We start from the raw sequence: 21,757 nt of genomic DNA, 5'->3' as shown, positions 1-21,757 counted from the left end.
TGAATTCTCTTTTGCAATATCCCCATAAAGTGGTCATTAGTTTCATATATTTTAGCAGAATAATAAGGAATTTATTTCTCTCAAAAGCAGTCTATCTTATCTTTGCATCATTATGATTGCATGAAAACTCTTAAGCTGTGCTAGCTAAACTCTCTCTTTAGTTTCCATCTCTTGGTCCATTCTCCCATCCAGGCAGTCTTAAATCATTCTTAGAGGAAATGTGATCATGCCCTGCTGGACATGTGATCATTGCCACACTGGTCTGGTCTTCCCAAATGAACTATCTGATTGCTCATGACAATGCGGAGCTGAAGCCAGGGCTTTGATTCTTTTTGGTTGATTTGATCTTTCCTATTTGATAGTCTGATTTTGGGCAACGTTACTTTAAACTCTATCTATCTATCTATCCATCCATCCATCCATCCATCTACCTACCTACCTATCATCTGTGGTAGTCACAATAATGGTCCCTCAAAGATTTCCACATTCTAATCCTTGGAACCTCTGAATATGTCAACCTACATGGTAAGAGGAACTTTGCAAATGTGGTTAAGGATGGATCTTGAGAAGGGGAGACTATCCTGAATTATCCAGATAGGCCCAATGTAACCACAAAAGTCCTTATAAGAGGGAAGTATGAGGTCAGAGGGGAGAGAAGATGCTGCATTGCCGGCTTTGAAGGTGTAAGTGACCTCTAGAAGCTGGAAAAGGTAAGAAAATGAATTCTCCCCTAGAGCCTGCAGAAGGAATGCAGTCCTGCACACTCATTGTAGACTTCTGACTTCCAGAACTGTAAGATAATAAATTTATGTTGTTCTAAGCCACAAAGGCTTTGTGGTAATTTGTTACAGCAGCAATAGAAAACCATCCACGTATCACCTGTCTATCTTGCAATGTAACATGATACATTCAATGAGGTAGGTTCACGAATGGAAGAAGACAGTGACGAAGAATGGCATTTTAAACAGCGTTGTTTTGTTTTTGTTTTCTGAGAGCGGGCACAAAGGAATCCCTGGAATTAGAGGGTAGTCTGAGCGTGTGTACTTTGAATAAGTTCCTCCAGGCACTTTCATGTCCTTAGCTTGTACCTGCCTCAGTTCCTCATCCCTTAGTTTGGGACCCATTGCTCAAAATCTCTAAGCTAAACAATTAGAAGAGTGGTATCTGATCTGCTGTCCCTGACTAGATCACTATTTCTACCCAGTTAACTTGAAAATGTGTTTCATATTGGCCCTGGGAGAAAAAGTATGGGAAGATCAATGCAAATCTATCACTACTAGGAGACAAATAAGCCAGATCACATGTCCTGCTGACTGGGAGTCAATACCATCATCTTTGCATAAGAAGAACAATATGTCCCCAGGGCAGCAGGAACAATAAAAATGTTAATAATTTCCCGAGTCATATGTCGCACAGGTTGCGTGTACGCTGCATAAAGGTGAAGAATGCACCCAGTTAACTACCACATAAATCTGGCACCTCGATGATCGAGTGTGACTTTCCAAATAGATACCATCCAAATTTTCTTTTTACTACCACTGCTTTCGAACTTCGACCCTAATACTACATGTGCTTTTCATGCTTACAAAGACCAGGGAATTGAAAAGCATTGATTTCCCTGTGCAAGCAGGAAGTTATTTATGGATAAGGATACTGAGTGACTCAAATGTTTACTCCCAGAACTGGGATTACAGGTTTCAAGTTCTGCTAGATGCTGTATTGTCTGACCGCAGAGATATCAGAACCATAATTTGGGAATAAATCTATTCCTTGGGAGCCCAAAATCAAGGTAGAAAGTTCTAACAGAAGTTGCTACGGGATTCTCGGATGAAGATTACGGAAAGCGCCTTAAGGCTAAGTTTTTCTCTGCCTGCAACATTTCCTAGCCTATTTAACTCTAGTATAACCTTTCAAATCCAACTCAATTGCCTTGTCTGTCTAACTAAATCAGAGTCCCCTGTTGTACTATCTGTAACACCAGTTCTTAATAGACTTAGTATAATTAGAATTTTCCATTTATGTGTGTCTTTCTAAAATCTCTGCCATCTCCATCATACTTAAAGCTACAATGGGGGAGGAACTACGTCTATTTTCACCTTTATGCCCCAAGCATTTAATAGTGCCTGGCATATAAGAATCCCTAAGTAAGTTTTCTTTTTAAATACAAAATGAGTAAAAGAATGGATAACAATGTGATGAGCATACATGGCAGACCTAGAAAGAAAGTCTATTAACTTCTTTCTAAGTCTGCCATGTATGCTAGGCATGTTAGGTTGTCTGAAGAACTTTAAATGGTAACTCCTAATTGAGGGTGAATTTCTGCCCAAACACTGACAATCTAAAAACTGTAAATTATGTAATGTTCACATCTTGGTGGATAGCAGTCTCTCCGCTTTGTGATGATGGCCTGAGATTTAACAGACACCTACCTGCAAATAGACTGGGATACATGGTACTGAAAAATTATTTTTTTAAACCTTTGTTCCAAAATGTACAGAAAGCGTTTCTAGGCAAAACATAAGAGATATTACTCTTGGACTTCCCTGGTGGCGCAGTGGTTAAGAATCCGCCTGCCAATGCAGGGGACACGGGTTTGAGCCCTGGTCCGGGAAGATCCCACATGCCGTGGAGCAACTAAGCCCGCGTGCCACAACTACGGAGCCTGCGCCCTAGAGCCCATGAGACACAACTACTGAGCCTGCATGCTGCAATTACTGAGCCTGCGTGCTGCAACTACTGAAGCCCATGTGCCTAGAGCCTGTGCTCTGCAACAAGAGAAGCCACCACAACAAGGAGCCTGCGCACCACAATGAAGAAAGCCCGCGCACAGCAACGAAGACCCAACACAGCCAAAAATAAATAAATAAATAAATATATTAAAAAAAAAAAAAAGAGAGATTACTCCTGAAGTTGTGGATAAACAGAATCAGGTACATAATTTATAGGGCCCACTATTAGTCTCTTTGACTTGGATTGGAGCTGTTAAATTATGCAATATGTTATATATACATATAACATTTATATACGTTATAATACATTAATATATTTCAGTCTCTTGATAAATAACTACATATACATAAGCACAGTACTCTCCTCATTGGCCATTAGGGAATTATTCAAATTTCCAATTCTTATGGAAATGAACAAAATTAAGTAAAATAAAAGATTAAAAAAAATCCAGCTTTGAAGAAATTCACTACTTATTTTGTTTTATTTTCTGCTGCTTTTTTGCATTTGAAACCAGCACATTAATTAAGCTCCAACCAAAGCTCAGCTTTAAGCCTAGCTCAGTGCCTGACATTCAGTAGACCCTCAATAAATATTTCCCCTCCTCATTGTCAAATACTTGGCATTTACCTAAGAGGTGATGGTTTCCAGTTTTAAAATGAAACAGAGTAGCATTAATTAGATGGAAAAGAAAACTGAGGTGAATCTGCATTGTCTGTCCTTGTGTGAACTTTTTTAAATTCCATGATACCCTTGTGTTCAAAATTAGTTCAAAATAGTCCACTATAAAGCATTAATGTTTCAACTCTTTGCCATTTTGGGTAATACATGCTGTCGCCAACTCCCCATTGTGCCGCACAGATTTTTAAGGGTTAGTCTCGTGGGCCAAGGACATTGCTTTTTCTTCCAGACTAAGTGTGATTTTGCACCAGAGACACCCTGGCCACAATCACAAAGAAGTGCAAGCTAATGCCAGTGTCAGAGCTGCTTTTGTACATGCCCTTGGAGATCTATTTCAGAGCATCAGTGTGTTAACCAGTGCACTTATTATCTACTTTAAGGTGAGTATGTTTGAGTTTACTCACGGTCTTAGTGATTTTATAGATTAGGTGGTACAGAAGCTGACCCTCCATTATTAACTTAAATGAGGGTGGACAGCCGGTTTGCCTACACAAGCTACTTTACAAGGTTTAAACAAAGAAACTTTCAAAGCTTGAAACCTTAGACTTTCCAAATTCCTAAGAGCTATGTCTTTAACTGTAGGGCTGCCTGTCTTTCAAGAAAGTAGTTCCTTCTGTTCTGCGGTTAAGATGGATTGCAAGGGAACCATGAATAACTTAGGGTTCTTGGGTTGTAATCAACAGAAAAGATCTGTAGCTCACTTAAGCAAAAAGTAGACTCATTGGCTGAAATTTACTGGATGTACTCCTCTACAGAAATCAAGGTAGAATAAAGAGCAACTTTTGGTATCTAGATTTCAGAAGCTATCCAACTTCTGTCCCAGGCACCATGATGAAATGAATGTGACTCAACTAATTTTTTTCCTGTTCTTGTCACTCTGCTGAAGATTCATATTTCTGGGAAATGGAGCCCAATTGACCTAGGTTGGGTCTTGTATCTGCTGTTTGGCTGGGGAGGGTACAGCACCTGACTGACTCTCCCACCATGGGAGACAGGTAACTTATTTCCAAAAAGTCAGGGTGTCAATTGAAACTTGGAATAGATCCTGAGTGGGCCTCTGACCCCAAACAAATATTCACTACAAATCTCTATTTGGTAATACCAAGAACCAACAGAGTTGGGTAAGCACGGAGGTAGGGGGGTAATGGAGGAGAGGAGTATATAGCTCTGTCTGTTCACATCACGACTGCCCAGTTAGCAAGGACTCTATTATTTTTAGTGGAAAATGAAAACATGTAAATAAAAATTACAAAGACATGTCTGAATTCAATTGGGCAAATCCTCACTAAAAGCTTTAAGTTTAAGACCAAATTGTTTAAAATTGTAGGGTGAGTGAAGTTTGAGAGTACTCTTACCAAGGTTATTCTTGCCGGGTTTCTTAGAAGTAATGAGGCACAAATTTTTCTGTGGCACCAGAACTTCATCAAGGGCAGAATAGCAGGTGTAAATACCCTGAGGCCAAGGGCTCCAGCGGTGAGAGAGCACGAGAATGAGGCCTCAGTACATATTCTTTGGACTGTATCAAAGATGCCTGCCTTGAGTATGTGTCATATTTAAGAGGGAAAGAAGTAAACTAACCCAGTCTGCCAAGACCAAGCTCTGGCTATACCTTGGTTACATGCAACCTCTGAACAAATGATACCCTTTCTTTTCATCATAATTAAGGATGAAAAGTCATTGAATGTTGTACAAATGTGTGCATATTTTCAGCACATTCTCTGTACTTCTATTAATTTGAGAGAAGTTAAATCAGGCCTTTTGAGAGCGCACTCAAGGATATCTCTCTTTTTACTTCTTAAATTGTGGGGAGAGCATGTCCTATGGTCTCCCTTTCTTGAGTCACTAAGAGTTGAAAGCTTAGAAGAAGGACTGAGTCTTCAGGGAGTCTTGCCTCTGAGTTGGAGTTCAGTGTCAGGAGGGTGAATGGGTGACAGGGAGGGAAGGAAGCGTGAGGGTTTACTTATTTTATCCATCAGACTTTCCGCATGGGAGGCCTGGATTCAATTAACTGAAATCCCCATATTTTCTAGCCAGACTATAAAATGGCTGACCCGATCTGCACATTTGTCTTTTCCATCCTGGTTCTGGCCAGCACCATCACTATCTTAAAGGACTTCTCCATCTTACTCATGGAAGGTAGGAATGATTTTCTTATTATTCCCAGCATTTGTGTTTTCTCTTCCTTATAATCACAAAAGGGAATGGCCTCAAGGCATGCTCACTGTGAGTTTGCATTATAGGGAAAGTGTAAACTTACAAGAAATTTTTGTGAAAAAAAATATGATTTTTATTCAAGTGGGAATACATAAATAAAAAGGATTGGCTTCTGTTTTCTTCAGCAACTGTTAAATGATATGGCATAGTATAAAAACAATACGTACAAACACCAGAATGAGTGATTCAGTGAGGGAGATACAGCAAAAATATAAATTTATCCCTAAATATGTGACAAATACCTAAGAAATATTGAATAAATCTATCCCTCAGGCAGCATTGTAGCTACTATGAAGGACTTGCCGAAAATGCTCATTAGACTAGGCCAGCAGTTCTCAGACAGTGGCATCAGAACCACTTGGAGGGTCTGATAAAACACAGACTGCTGGGCCCACCCAACAGTTCCTGAGACAGTAGGCCTGGGGCGAGGCCTGAGAATCTGAATTTTAACAAGACGTTGCCGCTGCTGGGCAGAGGCCCGTACTTTGAGAACCACTGGACTAGTCTCTTCATACCCCTGAAAGGGTTCTTCCATGAGGACACTGGGAGTGGTGCTTAGAAAATTCAATCACAACCGGAGATTTGCATCTTATCAAACATTCAAATGATCAAAAATAGGGCTTCCCTGGTGGCGCAGTGGTTGAGAGTCCGCCTGCCGATGCAGGGGACACGGGTTCGTGCCCTGGTCCGGGAAGATCCCACGTGCCGCGGAGCGGCTGGGCCCGTGAGCCATGGCCGCTGGGCCTGTGCGTCCGGAACCTGTGCTCCGCAACGGGAGAGGCCACAATGGTGAGAGGCCCGCGTACCGCAAAAAAAAAAAAGAAAATAGCCATACGTCGGCTGAGCTTCTCTTTCCTGTCCAGCACATTTTGACCGAAGGTAGACACAGTCTCAGAGTACAGCTGCCTTCACGACAGCTCCCCCTTCCCTAGCTTAGCATTCATTGCTCAGTACACGTTTAAAGGTTTTGTTCTCAGAGGGCATGATAATCGTTGGTAGGTGATAATGTTGATTGACCACAGTGAAACAGAAAACGGAGTCAAACATCACTGAGTAACAAGTGAATGTCCTCGCTCAGAAGAGGACAATATTTGGTTTGTCAAGTCACAGATGCATCCATTTCCTTTTCTGAGGGCCAAGCACTGAGCTGCAGCTGTTACTGCTGTTACAGAACTTACTGACTTGAAGGTGGAGAGAAGACAAATGTGTGTACAATGTGAGATGACTACATTCCACTTTATCTCTCAGTACAGACGTTCTCTCATGATTATCTTTTTTTTATTTAAGCAAAAATGTAACTAATTATTGAAACTGGCAGGTAACTCCTATCTGGAAGATGCTTAATTTTTAAATTAGGTTTTCAAATTAGGTTAGCATAAAATAATACTTGTACTTGGTAAAATTTTTTTTAAAAAGATGGAAAGGTATAAAATGATAAGAAGAAGTCTCTCCATTTTTCTATCTTTGAATTCTCAGTCCCATTATTCAGGAGTAACACCTACTAATAAGTTGACATATATATATTTCCAAAAATATCTATGCATTTACACATATAGGTACATGCAATATACATATATACATGTGTGTATATGTGTGTGTATATATATATATAGTGCATGTGTCTTTTTTACACAAACTAGGATTACATACATATTTTGTTCTGCACCTTACTTTTTTCAACTGGAGATCTTTCCATATTAGTACATACATAGATACACCTCATTCTTTTTCATGGATACAAAGTATTCTATTCTACTGTAAGCACGTATCACAATACCTGCTTACTGACAGACATTACAAATAATGCTGCAATTATATTTTTAGCAATTGTATATCTTAACTATTCCTAGATAATAATCTAATAATTCCTAGAAGTGTATTGCTGTTTCAGAAGTTATGTGCATTTTCAAATTTGATAGATATTGCCCTTTCTACCAAAGATACCATATCAATTTCTTTCTTACCAACAGCGTATGAGAGTGTTCATTTCCTCACATCGTCACCATCACTGGGTATTGTCGAACTGTTGATTCTCTTCTAATCTGATAGGTGAATATTATCTTACTGATTCCATACACAAGTCTTTAATTATGAAGAATACTGAGTGATTTTTCATATACTTGTTATGAGTGATTTTTCATATACTTATTAGGAGTGATTTTTCATATATTTATTAGCCTGGGTAATTATTTTTTTGAAAACGAATCTGGGTATTTTCCTGGATACATTAATATTTTTGCAGGCTCTCCCCCAGAAAGAAAAAGCTTTCTAAGGTGTGATGAAACATTGAGGCCAATGGGAACATATCCTTTTGCTTGTCAATATTATTTCATAGAGAAAAATAAGTAACAGTGGACTCGCATTCTCCATAAAAGTCAAGTGATAAAGGAGGCAAGAGAAAAAGAGGTAGTGGGATCATGAGTTCATCTCAAGGGTCCTAGATGAATGACAGCAGGTCTTCAAAGGGTCAGATGAAACTCTCCAGAGATGACACGTTGGGCATAATAGTCAACTTTGGGCTACAGTACGTGGAGTCTAGCATTTGCATGACACTCCACACGCAGAGCACGTACCTTAGAATCTGACATGCCACTTACCTATGTGGCCTTAGCAATTCTTCTTAACCTCTCTGACTCCCACTTTCTTCTCCAGTCAAACAGGAGTTGTAACACTCATTAACTAGCTCTTAAAGTTCTTATATTAAATAAAATAATCACTATAAATAAAGTGCTCAATACAAACCTTGACATGCAGCTTCTCAATAAAGGTGTTATTATTATGATGATGTAACATTTTCACCCACGACTCCATGCCCATTCTATGGCTAATCTGAGACAAGAACTTCTTTGTTTCTAGTACCCTGAGCTTTGTGCAGCTCACAGAGTAAAAAACCATGTTGACAAGTTCTATGAAATATGAAGTGGGACTGAGCTAAAGTCAAACTGTAGTAAATTTTAAGTTAGCCTCAAGGAGGAAATCCCCATGAGCAAGGTTCTTAAATCCTGAAAAAGGAGAGTTAAGGATTCCCTATTCCTTTTTAGTAAGTGGTTCTCTACTAGCTGCTCATTACAGCCATCTGGGAAGCTTTTAAAAAATACTTATACCCAGGCCCTAGACCCAGAGATTTTGATTTAATAGGGGCTGGCTTTGATGTTTTTCAACATGCAGCCAAGCTTGAGAACCACTGTAAGGTAGAGCTGCCCAGTAGCTGGTAAATATTAGTGTAATGGTCCTCTACCTTGACTCAGTTAGAATCACCAAATGAGCTAAGCAAATACGGATGCTGGGTCTTATCCCCAGAGAATCTGACTTAATTGGTCTTGGGTGTAACCCAACAAATCATTTTAGAAATTTCTACATTTCCTGATCATTTTAGAAATCATCAGTATTTCTAAAAATCCCCGGTGACACTAATGTGCATCCAAGGGCAAGAGCCACTGTGAAAGCATATAGATTTCAGAGCCTCGTCCATAGAAATTTTCTTCAGGAGCATTTTAATGGAGCCAAGGCATATTTATTTTTAACAAACACACCAGGTGTTTGTGATGTATGTATACAATTGAAGTGGAAGCTAAAAAGTGTTTATCCTTAGAAATCTCTTCTACAGCATCCTCTCTGGATCAACTTTAGTTGACAAGGATTCACCTATTGCATCAAATGGCTTTACCACGTCTGTACTAGTTGAGTTGATTTTTTTTTTAATTCTTATATCAAACTGATGTCTTCTATGATTTTAACCAACCATTGACTCAGGTCCTTACACTTTCATATCCTGTCATCTTCTATGTGACAATCCTTGCAATGTTTGAAAACAGTAATCCTACTTCCCTTAGCCTTCTCATCTCGAGGCTAGAGATACCCCAGTTCCTTCAGCCCCAAAGAATAGCTGATTGGCTGCCAGACTTCCCACCTTCCTGTGTGTCCCACACTGTTCCTTTAGAAACAAGGATGAAAGTCAAACTACTACATTCTGTGGCCCTAATATTAAACCCTAAGATACCTAAAATAATAGAAGTTCTACAGACTGAGTAATGAGATGGTATTACAACATTAGGATCCCCTATTAACACCGTTCACTAAGTGACCTGTTGGATAACTAACACTTGTATAGCAGTAGAGTTTTCAAAGGACAGATTATTTTCTGAGATATTTTCAGAGTCCCCAAAGGACTCTGTTAACTACATATTGTTCTTATCATCCCTATTTTACTACAAATGTTCTAAGGATTCGACAAGTTCCAAGAGTTGGGTAGATTCACAATAGTTGTAGTCAGATGCCAACCCGCGATAATCTGATACCAAATCCCATGTGACTTCCTTTTGCTTTGCAGATAATTTCAAAGATAACTGGGTAAACCATACACTCTGAAAATGAAGGGTGATGACTGTTGTTGATGATTGCCTAGTAAAATCTGCAAATATTCTTTGTGAACCTGTGATTGATGGTAAAACCTCTGAAATAGTCGGGTGAATCTGCTTTGTAAATATTTGAAATAAGAAACCATAAATGGAGAGGGCAAGTTAATAATTTACTAAGGGCTTTCTGTCCTCAATTGGCCATTGCACTGAGCTGTATTTAGTGAGATAACAACAGCCTCCCACTCTGTCCTCTTGGCAGGTGTGCCAAAGAACCTGAGTTACAATGGTGTGAAGGAGCTCATTTTAGCGGTGGATGGGGTGGTGTCTGTGCACAGCTTGCACGTCTGGTCGCTAACAATGAACCAAGTGATTCTCTCAGCTCACGTTACTGCAGGTCAGTGAGTTTTGTAAACACCCTGGACGAAATTCAGTCCTTGTCCTGTAAAGTCCGTAGTTTCCCTCCTTTTGGTAGAGGAGCCCTTGGTGTCTGTTGCCCCTGCCAAAACAACTGTAAAGTGTTTTGTGTGACCAAGGGCCTTTGAAAATCGTCCCCCTTGCCAGTGTCGTCGTGGCAACAGTGATACTTATGACAACCCTGGAGGCCGACTGCAGAGGGTTAGAGAGTAGAACAAAAGGCTAAAAGGCCACCCAAACTTCAAGGCCTTAAACTCTGTTTGACTTGATGTCCTATCGGTTAAATAAGAGGAAGAATTTAAGAAGAAATCTTCATTGAGTATCTTTGGTGTGTAAGATGCTTTGCCTATCACCAAAGAGAGAAAGATGGTCCCATCCTTAAGGTTCTAAAAAGTTAAAAGATATTCTAGTCAGAATTAGTGGTGGTTCCTTTACTGAATGGTTAGAAATTCTGTAACCATGTGAGATAACTCTTAGGATTTGGGGTTTATCCCCAAAACTACTTTTCCAAGTAGAAGGTGATTTTGTTCGTGATACATCCTAGGGCTGAGAAAATGGGCACTGCCTCGGGAGACGGCTCAGGCTAAGGATGACATATTAGGCTGCTAAGAAATCACTCATGAAGTTACTTAGAGGCCGAGAACAGAAGAGCCATTTGAGGACTGTGCTTTCTCAGACATCCTCAGCTTTGCTGAGAAGCATGGATCGGGCTGCAGGGAATTTACAGCCTCTACTACACCGATATTTCACTGCAAATGGAAGAATCTAGTAAACAATCAGGTTACTACGGAGGGAACTTTACAGCCTCCTGATACCTTTGGGGACAAGAGAAAAGATGGCAGTGAGGTCTGCTGCTCTAAATGCTTCCTGGCTCTTGTCACTATCCTTGATATAAATTCTGATTAGCTATAAGGGTGGCAACCCAGAGAACCCAGGGAACTGGTGAGCAGGGCTGTATAAGAAATAATAGTTTCGACTTGGCTTTTTCATGGCTTATCTCCACTTTCATAGTCAGCTCCTAGGAGCGCCAGACTCCAGAGAGGCTGTGGGCGAGAAGAGTTCCCAGAGTGGCGGGGTGCTTTGCAGCACTAGGATGTCCCCTGTCTTGTCTGTGTGAATGTAGCTGATTGTCAGAGCCATCATGGCTCCTTCTGAGTGCACTGCCTGTGCCCCAGCCCACCAGGTCAAAGACAAAAGCTGGAGATGAGACGTCGCCCCTGTGTATACAAATCAGTGCCAATCTCACTGTGGTTCTTTATCAACAGCAGCCAGCCGGGACAGCCAGGTCGTTCGGAGAGAAATTGCGAAAGCCCTCAGCAATAGCTTTCCTGTGCACTCACTCACCATTCAGATGGAACCTCTAGCCGACCAAGACCCCGACTGCCGTTTCTGTGAAGATCCCCTGGACTAGCTCAGTCGCACTGCCAGCTCCCCAAGTTCGATGGGCCACTACGTGCTGCTCCGCAGTTCCTAAGAAACCAAAGGAAGAAGTTTGAGAAATTCATGATACAGTTCAATGCACGTTTTATCCTTCTTCATTTAGCTCCATCCTCCATGAATGAAAATGCGTTTAGATTCATCAGTCCATTGGATTATCAACCCATCTGTAGCTGTGTTCAATTCCAGGAATGTGTGTATAGATTATTCCTGACTCGGGGGTGGGGGGGGGTGGGGGCTGAAATAACAGCTGTTTGTAACCACAGGTGATAAAAAGTTCACCTCCTTTCAATAACGCATCCCGAGGCTGAGTGGGTAAAGCTGAACTCACGAAAGTCCTATCAAGAATCAGCGTCAAGGAAGGAGTCACAGATTTTTTCCGAAACACGAAAAGCAAAACTGACAGGAGCCAAGTCAGGGGTAAAAGAGAATGTGGGGGTCTAGTACTCCCTTAGAGCTTGACTTTCCCCCTAAGCTGTAATATAATTGGGGGCATTCTCTTTCTACTCCTTGTCAATATCACTATTCACTAAATGGGATAGAATTCCCTCTCTTTATCTTGCTTGCATACTATGCTATGTCTGAAACTGCTGAATTATATTTTACTTCCCTGTATAAAAGGCACCTGTACAAATGAAAAATGAGGAAACTGCTGCTTTTTGAGGGTTTTCATATGGTGTGGCCTAATAATAAAAGAAAACGAGGAGGCACAGAGAGGCAGAGTATTTACCCCAAGTCACATGGAAAATAATTTAGTCAAAGAATTAAGATAAGAGCTCCCAGGTCTTGAGTAATATCTATGGAGCACCAATTATTGTCCTAGTTGGCTCTTATCTTATACTGGGCTCTTTAGATATGTCCTCTTATTTCATTCTAATGATACCTTTAAAAAGTTCAAATTAATACCATCGTTGTATAGATATGGGTGTAAACGTTAGGTAAAGTAACCAACGTCATTTATTCATTCATTTAAAAATACTTTTCGATGCAGGCTATGGGCTGAGCATTGGTTAAACCAAGCTGACATGGCCTTTGCCCTCACAGAACTGTTTCCCCTATGTGGGGAGCCGGGCATTATACTAATAAACACCACCAAGAATGTACTACAAATAGCAGCAGGTGATATGAAAGAAGAGGCTGACTGAGATTGGGGGAGGTCAATGGAGGGCCTCTCTGAAGAAATGGCATCCAAGTTGAGACCTGAACGAAAAGACAGGTGATAGCCAAATGCATTGTAGAGGGAAGCACATTCTAGAAGAAGCCAGAGAATGAGTGGACACCCTGAAGAAAGAACTGGGTGCATTTGAGGAATTGAGGAAGGTCCCTGTGGCTGGAGGGTACTAAGTGAAGGACAAGTTAAAGAATATGAAGGACCAGAGCCCGAGGAATAAGCAAGTCCAAGTTAGAAAGTAGCTGAAACCAGATCTAACCTGGCCAAAATCCCATCTACACTTTCTCTTTGAACACTTTTTTTTTTTGGCTGTTTCTTTTTGGCCAAGTAATCTGCATTGACAATCAACCATTATTTCAGAAGTGCCTGATAAAGACGAGCCTACATTCCTCCAAGAATGGGATGAATAAATTGCTGAGTTTAAAAGTAAAGGCATGGCAATGCTTCTGTAATGTATCCTGTCTTAGGTAGCACTAAATTTGTATCTTGTCTACCCAAAAGTCTGGCGAAAGAAAGAGGAAACCTAAACTAATGGAAGTGGTTGTAGACTGACCTACCAAAAGACCTTGCCCCCAGAGACCCTGAATTATACCAGTGACAATGGGGACATGAAAGGGAGAGAGGAGTGACATGGTGGAAACAGGGGACTCTGTGGTGGAGGAATGAATGTGAGAGGGAATTAGAAACCCTGGTGTGAGTCCCCTTCTGCTGCCTTCCAGATCTGTGACCTTCAGGGGCTACTCCATTTCTCTGAGCTTTAGATTCTTCATCTGAAGATAGGGATTATATTTTCATCAATGGGATTCTGTTAGAATGACATGGGATAATTTCTGTTAGAATTACATGGGATAATGTAAAGAACAAGGTTCCTGGGACTTCCCTGGTGGTCCAGTGGTTAAGACTCCGAGCTCCCAATGCAGGGGGCCTGGGTTCAATCCCTGGTCAGGGAACTAGATCGTGCGTGCCGCAACTAAGAAGCCCGCGTGCCGCAACTGAAAGATCCCACATGTGCCAACGAAGATCCCATGTGCTGCAACTAAGACCCGGCACAGCCAAATAAATAAATATTAAAAACAAGAACACGGTTCTTTGTGTGGTAAAAAGTGAGTGCCCCATAGATATTCTTTCCAATCCAGGATTTCTCAACCTTGGCGTTATTGATATTTGGGGCTGGATCAACTCTTTGTTGTGGACGAACTGTTCCAACAACAACAGCAAAAAGTTGTTTCTGTGCATCATAGGATGTTTAGCAGCATCCCTGGGCTCTACCCACTAGCTACTACTAGCACTCTCCAACACACACACACACGCACACACACACACACTTATAGACTAAAAGGGAAAATACAGCAGTTGAGTGGGGCATGGAGGTCTTGGCCCTCAGGATGGCTGCCTTTTGACAAGAAGCCAATGGGATAAGAGGAAGTAATTTGAGGCTGCTCTTTACATTCCAGGTCCACTTCTGTTCACTTTCCAGATCCTCCAACAAGGGGACAGGAGTATTTAACATGATTTGTCTGAGACTAGGACGTTCTTTGGGCTGTGGTTTTCTCCTAGGCAGGGTTACTGTGTCTCAGAGCCAGGGACACATGATCTCGTTTTTCCTCTCCTTGTCTCATGGTAAATAAACCCAGGCACACAGTATGTCTCCTTGGTCCAGGCCAGGCATGCTTCTCTTCTTTTCTTTTCCAACTCCCCTGAGCAGAGAGCTGAGTGGGTAAGTTAGGCCAAGGCCTTTTGTGCAGATCTGGCCATCCATCTTTCCTTCCCACCCCGTCTTTGCACAGGGGGAATTGAATGCGCTGGTCTCAAGATTTAGATTTAAGTAGTAGGAAGGAAATGGAAGGCTCACTTCAGCCTCCAGCTGGAGCACTGTGTTCTGAATGTGGAAACATTTCACTGGGTTATTGGATCTTGCCTCAGATATTAAGGACGCACTATTTTGATTTGTATTCTTTGTGTGGCTCTCACCTGTGGAGAGTCAAATAAAGATGTGCAGGCCTCAGTGGGTCTGGTTTGGAACCTGAACTTCTGTAGTTTTTAACATACCCGGAGATGATTCTAAAGAACAGCTGGAGTCTAGAAGAACCTCAGCCAAAGGAGGTCACTAAGCGGGGGATTGAGACACATACCCAGATACCTATAATAATTTCTCAAGTTACAGCCATGTGGATGGGGTACGAAGGGAGCATAGAGTGGTAGGGATTGCAGTGTGGACATGGCCATTGAGGCTTCATGCCATGGAGCTGACAGCCATGCTAGACTTTGAATTACATATGCAGGTCCTCCAGGCAGATGAATAAAAGGGCATTTGAGACCAAGGGAGGACTATGTGTAAGTCATGCTTGTGTTTCTCTGCTGGTTTTTAATTTGAAAAGCAGAATATATGTGGCAAAGAAAACGATCAACTCCGTGATGTTTAAAACGATGTAATTTTTGCTACTTTGTCATTATTAATATTGAGGAGAACAGGAGTACTGCCTTTGATGATTTTTATGTCACTGTCAGCGTCTAGCAGGGTGCTGGAAACCCAGCAGGCGTTAATAATTGCTGAGGCAATGACTCTGGGGCTATATGTGGGCCCTGTCATTATTTTTCATTTACATTTGTATTTTTCTGAAACTTTGAGGGCCAAGAAAACATTGACTTCGACTGAGGAGGTCGCATCTGTGCCATCTCTGCAAATCAATCAGCACCACTGAAAGAGCTACTTAGCAATCTGCTGACGGCTCGCCCTCCTCAGTGGAGACAGGCAGACATGTCCCACACCTCAGGAAGCACGCTTAGGCAACCAGAATGAGGGGCACTCAGGTTCCTAGTGGCTCCTGCCTCAGCTGGTTCTCGAAACAGAAGGGATGGTTCACGCCAACTCACGTCTCCTGTCTGAAGGGCCGCTGAATGGTTTCGCTTTTCTATATTTCGTACAGGACAGAGTTCTAAAGGACAGATGACCTGGCAAACACACAAGTTCTAGTGGCATTGTCTGCTCTACTTTTTTTTGAAATCGTGTTAATCTTCGATTTTATGTCAGAAACACATTGAATGCCAGGTAGTCATAAGGGAGATGGACTTGTACGTCAACCAAAAGAATGGCCCATGGCTCCAAGCCATTTCTACTATGCCCCTGAAACTCTACTTCTTTAGTTGACTAGATTGAAAACTCTGGATGGTAGATGTTTTTGTGTTAAAGTCAAGACAATCTGCAATGGGGATTTTAAGGATTTGAGATGAAAGAACAGCTGCCACCAAAGGACTTCATGTGCCAGACATCACTATTGAAGGTCTGTTGCTCCCTTTTCCCCCTCCTTGGCACGGTCAGAACTCCAGGCCATTGAAGTTACTGGAATAGTGAATTCTTTACTTCGTGGCATTGTACTCTCTCTGGCTATTGAAACATTAATGATCTTTCATGACTTTCAAAGCAACATGCTTTATTCAGCAGAATACTAAAATCAGGCCAATTGTACTGCCGCCCCCCCTCCATCCTTAATATGCTTCACTGTCATCCAGTACCCAGTCAAGATTTATCTAGGACTCTATGGTGATGTTAGGGCCCATAAAAGAAATTTATGGGTTCCATATGTTTGGTTAGAGATGGAAAATGGGAATGTTGAAGGACATGAAGGAAAGAATGCTTATCCTTTGAACAGCAGTTCTGTCAACTGCCTGAGCTTGAATCTTAGTTCTTCCCTTTTTAGCTGTGACCTCAAGCTAGTTACTTAAATACTCTGTCCCTGTTTCTGATCAGCAAAACTTCCCTATTCAGAGGCATGAGAATTTAATAAATGAGGACACTTAAGGAAGTTGCATTTGTGCACAGCAGGTAGTTAGCACTCAGTAAATCTTAACTGTTATTTACTGTTATTTACAAAATGAGTATGTATGCATGTGTGCACAGAGATTTTTTTTAACATCTTTATTGGAGTATGATTGCTTTACAATGGTGTGTTAGTTTCTGTTTCATAACGAAGTGAATCAGCTATACATATATCCCCGTATCTCCTATATCATGCCAACTTTTAAAAGGTTTTGAGTCATCAACACACTCCCACAAGAGAATGGCCAAATTATTGGTGAGAATTAAACAGGGCTTTCTCTCACAGGGAGTGACTGAGGCTTGCTGAGATGAAGCCTTGTCTGAGAGAGTGTTACCTAGTAAGAGAGTCCTGGATTCATTAAAATAGTTAAGTCCCTTTCTGACATGCTTTGAAAACTTCTACTTTTATCTTTGAAGTAAAAGCTGAATGAGTCACTCAAAGTGCGTTTGTTAGCAAAGTCTAACTGTCCAGTTCAACGAAGGCAGAGCCACAGACCCCCTAGACCTTGTAACCTGTTCCTATGAAACATCACTTCCTTGGTTTCTTGGTGTCTCTTTCTCTCATGGAGTTGAGACTTGCTCTAACCAGGTGCACTTCCTTCTGCTGGCCTCTAAATTGTCATTGCCATATTCAGATCATTTACTTACCTGTTAAATTTTGCAAGCCAACAAAGGCCTTTAGCACTCTGGTGTCAAAAAAAAGTGCTCCTGGGCATATACTTTTTATAGATTCTTGGAGAATGCTGCTCTCCTGCGCCATCCCCACCCAATGAAACGGACGCCAGAGAACCCAGCCAAGAGACAGACCTCATTTTCTGCAATTAGCTTTCAAGTACCTTAAGGAAATGATTTTCTCAGCTCATCTCCCTGTACTCCCTGTTTGGGATCACAGGGCCAACTGCTTAGATGACTAATTACAGAAATCATTAAAGGCACCAAGCAGATGTTGTCTTTGAATGCCCGCCTCCCCGGTTTTACAAGTCCTGCTCGCCCTGAAAGTGAGGAAGCCACTTAATAGTCGAGCGCAGGCGGATGTCAAAAAAACGGTGACCGTGTGTGGTTCAGTTTCCTAACTTTCAGATTTCACACTTCGTGTTTGTCATCCTGTTACTGGGCATCTGTTTAAATTCTATTTTAAAATGTTAATATATGTTTAAAACAAAATGAGGAAAAAGAGAATTTGGGTTAAGTCATCATCTTTTGATCACTAAAATCATGACAGAAAATGTTTCTCATGACACCCATCCGGACTGTATTGAGAATACACACATCCACTCTCAGGCTTTTATTGGAGGGAAGAACCCATTTGAGGAGCAGATTAGTCTAAGAGAGATCAAAGGTGACCTAAGAATCAGAGGCACTTCTGAAATCGTCCTGGTCATTGCTATGAAGCCCCAGTGGGGGAAGAGGATGGTGGTCAGAGGCTATGGTAGCCCTTGACAGTTGTAAAAAATCAAACACACTTGTGCTTCTTCAACCATAAAGGCCAGGAAGTGATGAGAGGTGTCAAACTGAATTGCACCCTTTTCAGGTATGTCAAGCAAGACCCAGGAGAGAAGGTATCAATATAATTGCCCTATATTTCCTTTCTTCAAAGGGGTACCCATTTGCTGCAAACATAATTGTCCTATTTGCAGCCATTAAAACCACGTGGTTGATGTACACAGTCCAATGGCACCGTCACATGCTATTTCCCTAGACCTGTCGAGTCTAGGAGTGTTTTGGGGTACTACAGAAGAAGAAAGGGTGCCAGCTGCACTGAAGATACTATAAGCCATGGTGAGTTAACCTGTACAATGGAATCAGCTTCAGATGTGACCTTGGGGTCTTCTTTGAAGTTGAACCGAATTCTTCAAATGGGATTCAGCAGGAACTTCATAGACCAATACCCTGTTTCTTTTCCATCCCCTCCCCTATTTTTTTTTTTTTTACAGAGATGAATAGGGGATTTTCTTTGGCCTCTATATGGGATTTATCAACAAGAATTTCTTTTACTGTCCCGTTCTCCACTCCAAATGTGTCTCTGACATGGCAGAAGCCACAACCAGAAACATATGAGTGCTCTGCGTTGACGTTTCATTAGAGCAATACATTCTATGAGTAATTAATAGCCCAGAAAGGTGAGGCCTCCTTTTCTGGTTTCCACTTTCTCACAGAGTTCAGCACCTTGTATGAATCTGGATGAGGAAAGGACAGCTCAGATTTCCCTGGCTCAGTAAGCCCTGAATTCATAAATAAGAAGCAGGTTCTTCTTCCATTCAATCTCTAATCCTTTATAAATAGAAAACCACAGAGAAGGTTTTTCAGGATCTTAGATGAGATCATCTACCCAAAGTTATCTACAGATTCAATGTAACTAATATCAAAATTCCATCGCAATTTATCACAGAAATAGAAAAAGCAATCTTAAAATTCATATGGAAGCACAAAAGAGCCTAAAGAGCCAAACTAATCTCGAGCAAAACAGAGCTGTAGGCATTACGCTTCCTGATTTCAAAATATATCGCAAAGCAACAGGAATCAACGGTATGGTACTGGCATAAAAACAGACATTTGACCAATGCAATAGAATAGAGACCCCCGAAATAAATCCATGCATTTATGGTCAACTGATCTTCGGTAAGGTACCAAGAACACACAATTTGGAAAGGATAGTCTCTTTAATGATATTGGGGAAACTGTGCCTTTATCTCACAGTGTGTACAAAAATCAACTCAAAATGGATTACAGGCTTAGAGGTAAGACCAGAAATTGTAAAACGACTTGAAGAAAACATAGGGAAAAGGCTTGACATTGGTTTGGGCAATAACTTTTTTGGATATAACCTCAAAAGGAGTTATAATGCAAATCTGTAGGATCTGTATTTAAAGCAAATTGCATTGAGATAATGCATCTAAAATGCTTAGCCTGTTAAGCTAAAAAAGTGCCTGTTTTGCTAGGGCGCTAGCCCAGATAATAAGGCAAGTGTAAATTACTTTCCTATTGTGCACAGAAATAGAATAAACTGGGAAAGTGGAGATATGCGGTGGAGAATGGGATATGGTAGAGAGAAGGGTAAGAGGTTGAGGATAATAGAGTAAAACTGATTCTTAAGTTACACATATCCTGGATGGAGGACATCAAAATAATGTGATGCAAGTGTAATAAAAGACGGCTGTTTCCCTCCATTCTTAGCAAAGTCAAATAGAAATTGGGGTATTTTAAACACTAATGCCAATGTAGGGCAGAATTTAAGTCACCTAAAGCTGCCTTTGCTTTTTCATCCACTTGTTTATTTAATGAGATTTTAAGGGTTAATACGTGCCAGGCTCTGTGACTGACACGGGGATCCAGGAGTGATGATGATACTCACATTCTAGTAGGGGATATGGACGATAAAGAAATAAACAAAGACCTAAGTAAGACATTTTTCAGGTGGCGTAAGTAGTAAGAAGACGACGAAAGCAGATGATACGGCAATGACTGGTGTGGGCTAGAGGTCGGCAGTTATCTATACAGGGTGATCATGTAGGTCCTTTATGAGTAGATGGCATCTGGGCTGAGCCCGGATGTTAGGAAGGAGCCAGCCATGCAAAATGGTGGAGGAAAGGGGAGGGCAGCATGTGCAAAGGCCCGAGGCAGGAAGGACTTGGCATGTTTGAAGAAAAGAAGTCAGTGCGCCTGAGCATATGAGCAAGGCCAGGGAAAGAGGGACATGCTGGGCTGGGCTGTCAAGGAACAAAGCTGGAATTTTAGTAAATGCAAAGATCTCCACTGGATGGAAAGGGGAACTGCACCAGAAACTTGGTCTGCTACGGCTCTGTAGCTTTGCGCTTTGTGTTTTTGCAAAATACATTTTCAGACAAATTCATCAAAGATTTACCAAGTATCAAAAAATCCTTTGTAAAGAAATGCTCCATTTTTACACACACACACACACACACACACACACACACACACGGAGAAAGTGAAACACTACACTCAGGGAAACACCCCCCATGATCAGTGCAAGGAGAATCATCAGGTGGAAGGGGGAGACAGGATGACTAGATGACCAGTAAAACTCCACGCTCCTGGGATGCAGCTCTCCTTTGGAGCTTTTCTCCTATCTGCCTTCACAAACATTTAAACAAGATTATGATAAAATAAACCCAAAAATGGTTTTCTTTTTCTCTTTGTTTTGTTTTGTTTTGTTTTGGCTTTTAAGGCAGGAATTCCTCCTCTGAGTCTGTAGGAGCTGTCCCTTTCCTTCATGCAGCCACCAAGGAAAAGGCATGATATCCAGACAGTCCCCACCATTGACTCTAAGGCCCATATCTTATCCATACCTGATCTGGGACAATCTTGGCCTTTCTCCAGAGAAGCTATTTTAAAGTTTATTATTTACAAACCTTGTTGCCTTTTAAACAATTACATTCTGAACATATACATCATACACAGGGTTAAATGCTAGACTGCTCAGTTGAGGTCATCTGGCCTGATTTCACCTTCCAGTTTCATCTATGATCACTGTTCACAAGTATCCTATACGGAGAGTCTCCCCTGTTCACAAGCAGGCTTTCACAGTTCACGGCTCTATGCTTTGGCTCATTTCCCTTCCTGAGCTGCCCTCTCTTCCTTCTTCCCCCTCCCCAAAAATCTCATAGTCTACAGATTTCCAATTATAAGACAAATAAGTTCTGGGGATGTAATGTACAGTAGGGTGACTATAGTTAACAATACTGTATTGTATATTTGAAATCTGCTAAAAGAGTAGATCTTAAAAGTTCTCATTACAAGAAAATGTGACTATGTTGATGTTAACTAAACTCATTATGGTGATCATTTTGCGACATATACATATATCCAATCATTATGTTATACACCTTAAACTTACAAAATATGGTATGTCAATTACACCTCAATAAAACTGGAAGAAAACCACCACAACAAAAACTCTCCTATTCAGCCTCCAAAGTC

General features: G+C 41.2%; 1 protein-coding gene across 1 annotated transcript in view; it reads left to right on the top strand.

Annotated features, from left to right (window-relative positions):
- Window positions 1-11,935, top strand: part of SLC30A8 (solute carrier family 30 member 8) — a 32,971-nt gene extending 21,036 nt beyond the window's left edge. Inside the window, exons 5-8 of the mRNA XM_022555590.2 lie at window positions 3,638-3,788; window positions 5,439-5,544; window positions 10,240-10,374; window positions 11,660-11,935. Of these exons, the coding sequence (XP_022411298.1) occupies window positions 3,638-3,788; window positions 5,439-5,544; window positions 10,240-10,374; window positions 11,660-11,805 (538 nt within the window). The 3' untranslated portion in view covers window positions 11,806-11,935. The remainder of the gene's footprint in view (window positions 1-3,637; window positions 3,789-5,438; window positions 5,545-10,239; window positions 10,375-11,659) is intronic.
- The last annotated feature ends 9,822 nt before the right edge of the window (window positions 11,936-21,757 follow it).

Source organism: Delphinapterus leucas, chromosome 17 (assembly GCF_059928025.1).
Source record: "Delphinapterus leucas isolate spDelLeu-1000000601 "Yukka" chromosome 17, BTC_Dleu_Yukka2, whole genome shotgun sequence".
Classification (NCBI taxonomy): domain Eukaryota; kingdom Metazoa; phylum Chordata; class Mammalia; order Artiodactyla; family Monodontidae; genus Delphinapterus; species Delphinapterus leucas.
This window is presented reverse-complemented; position numbering and strand designations above follow the sequence as displayed.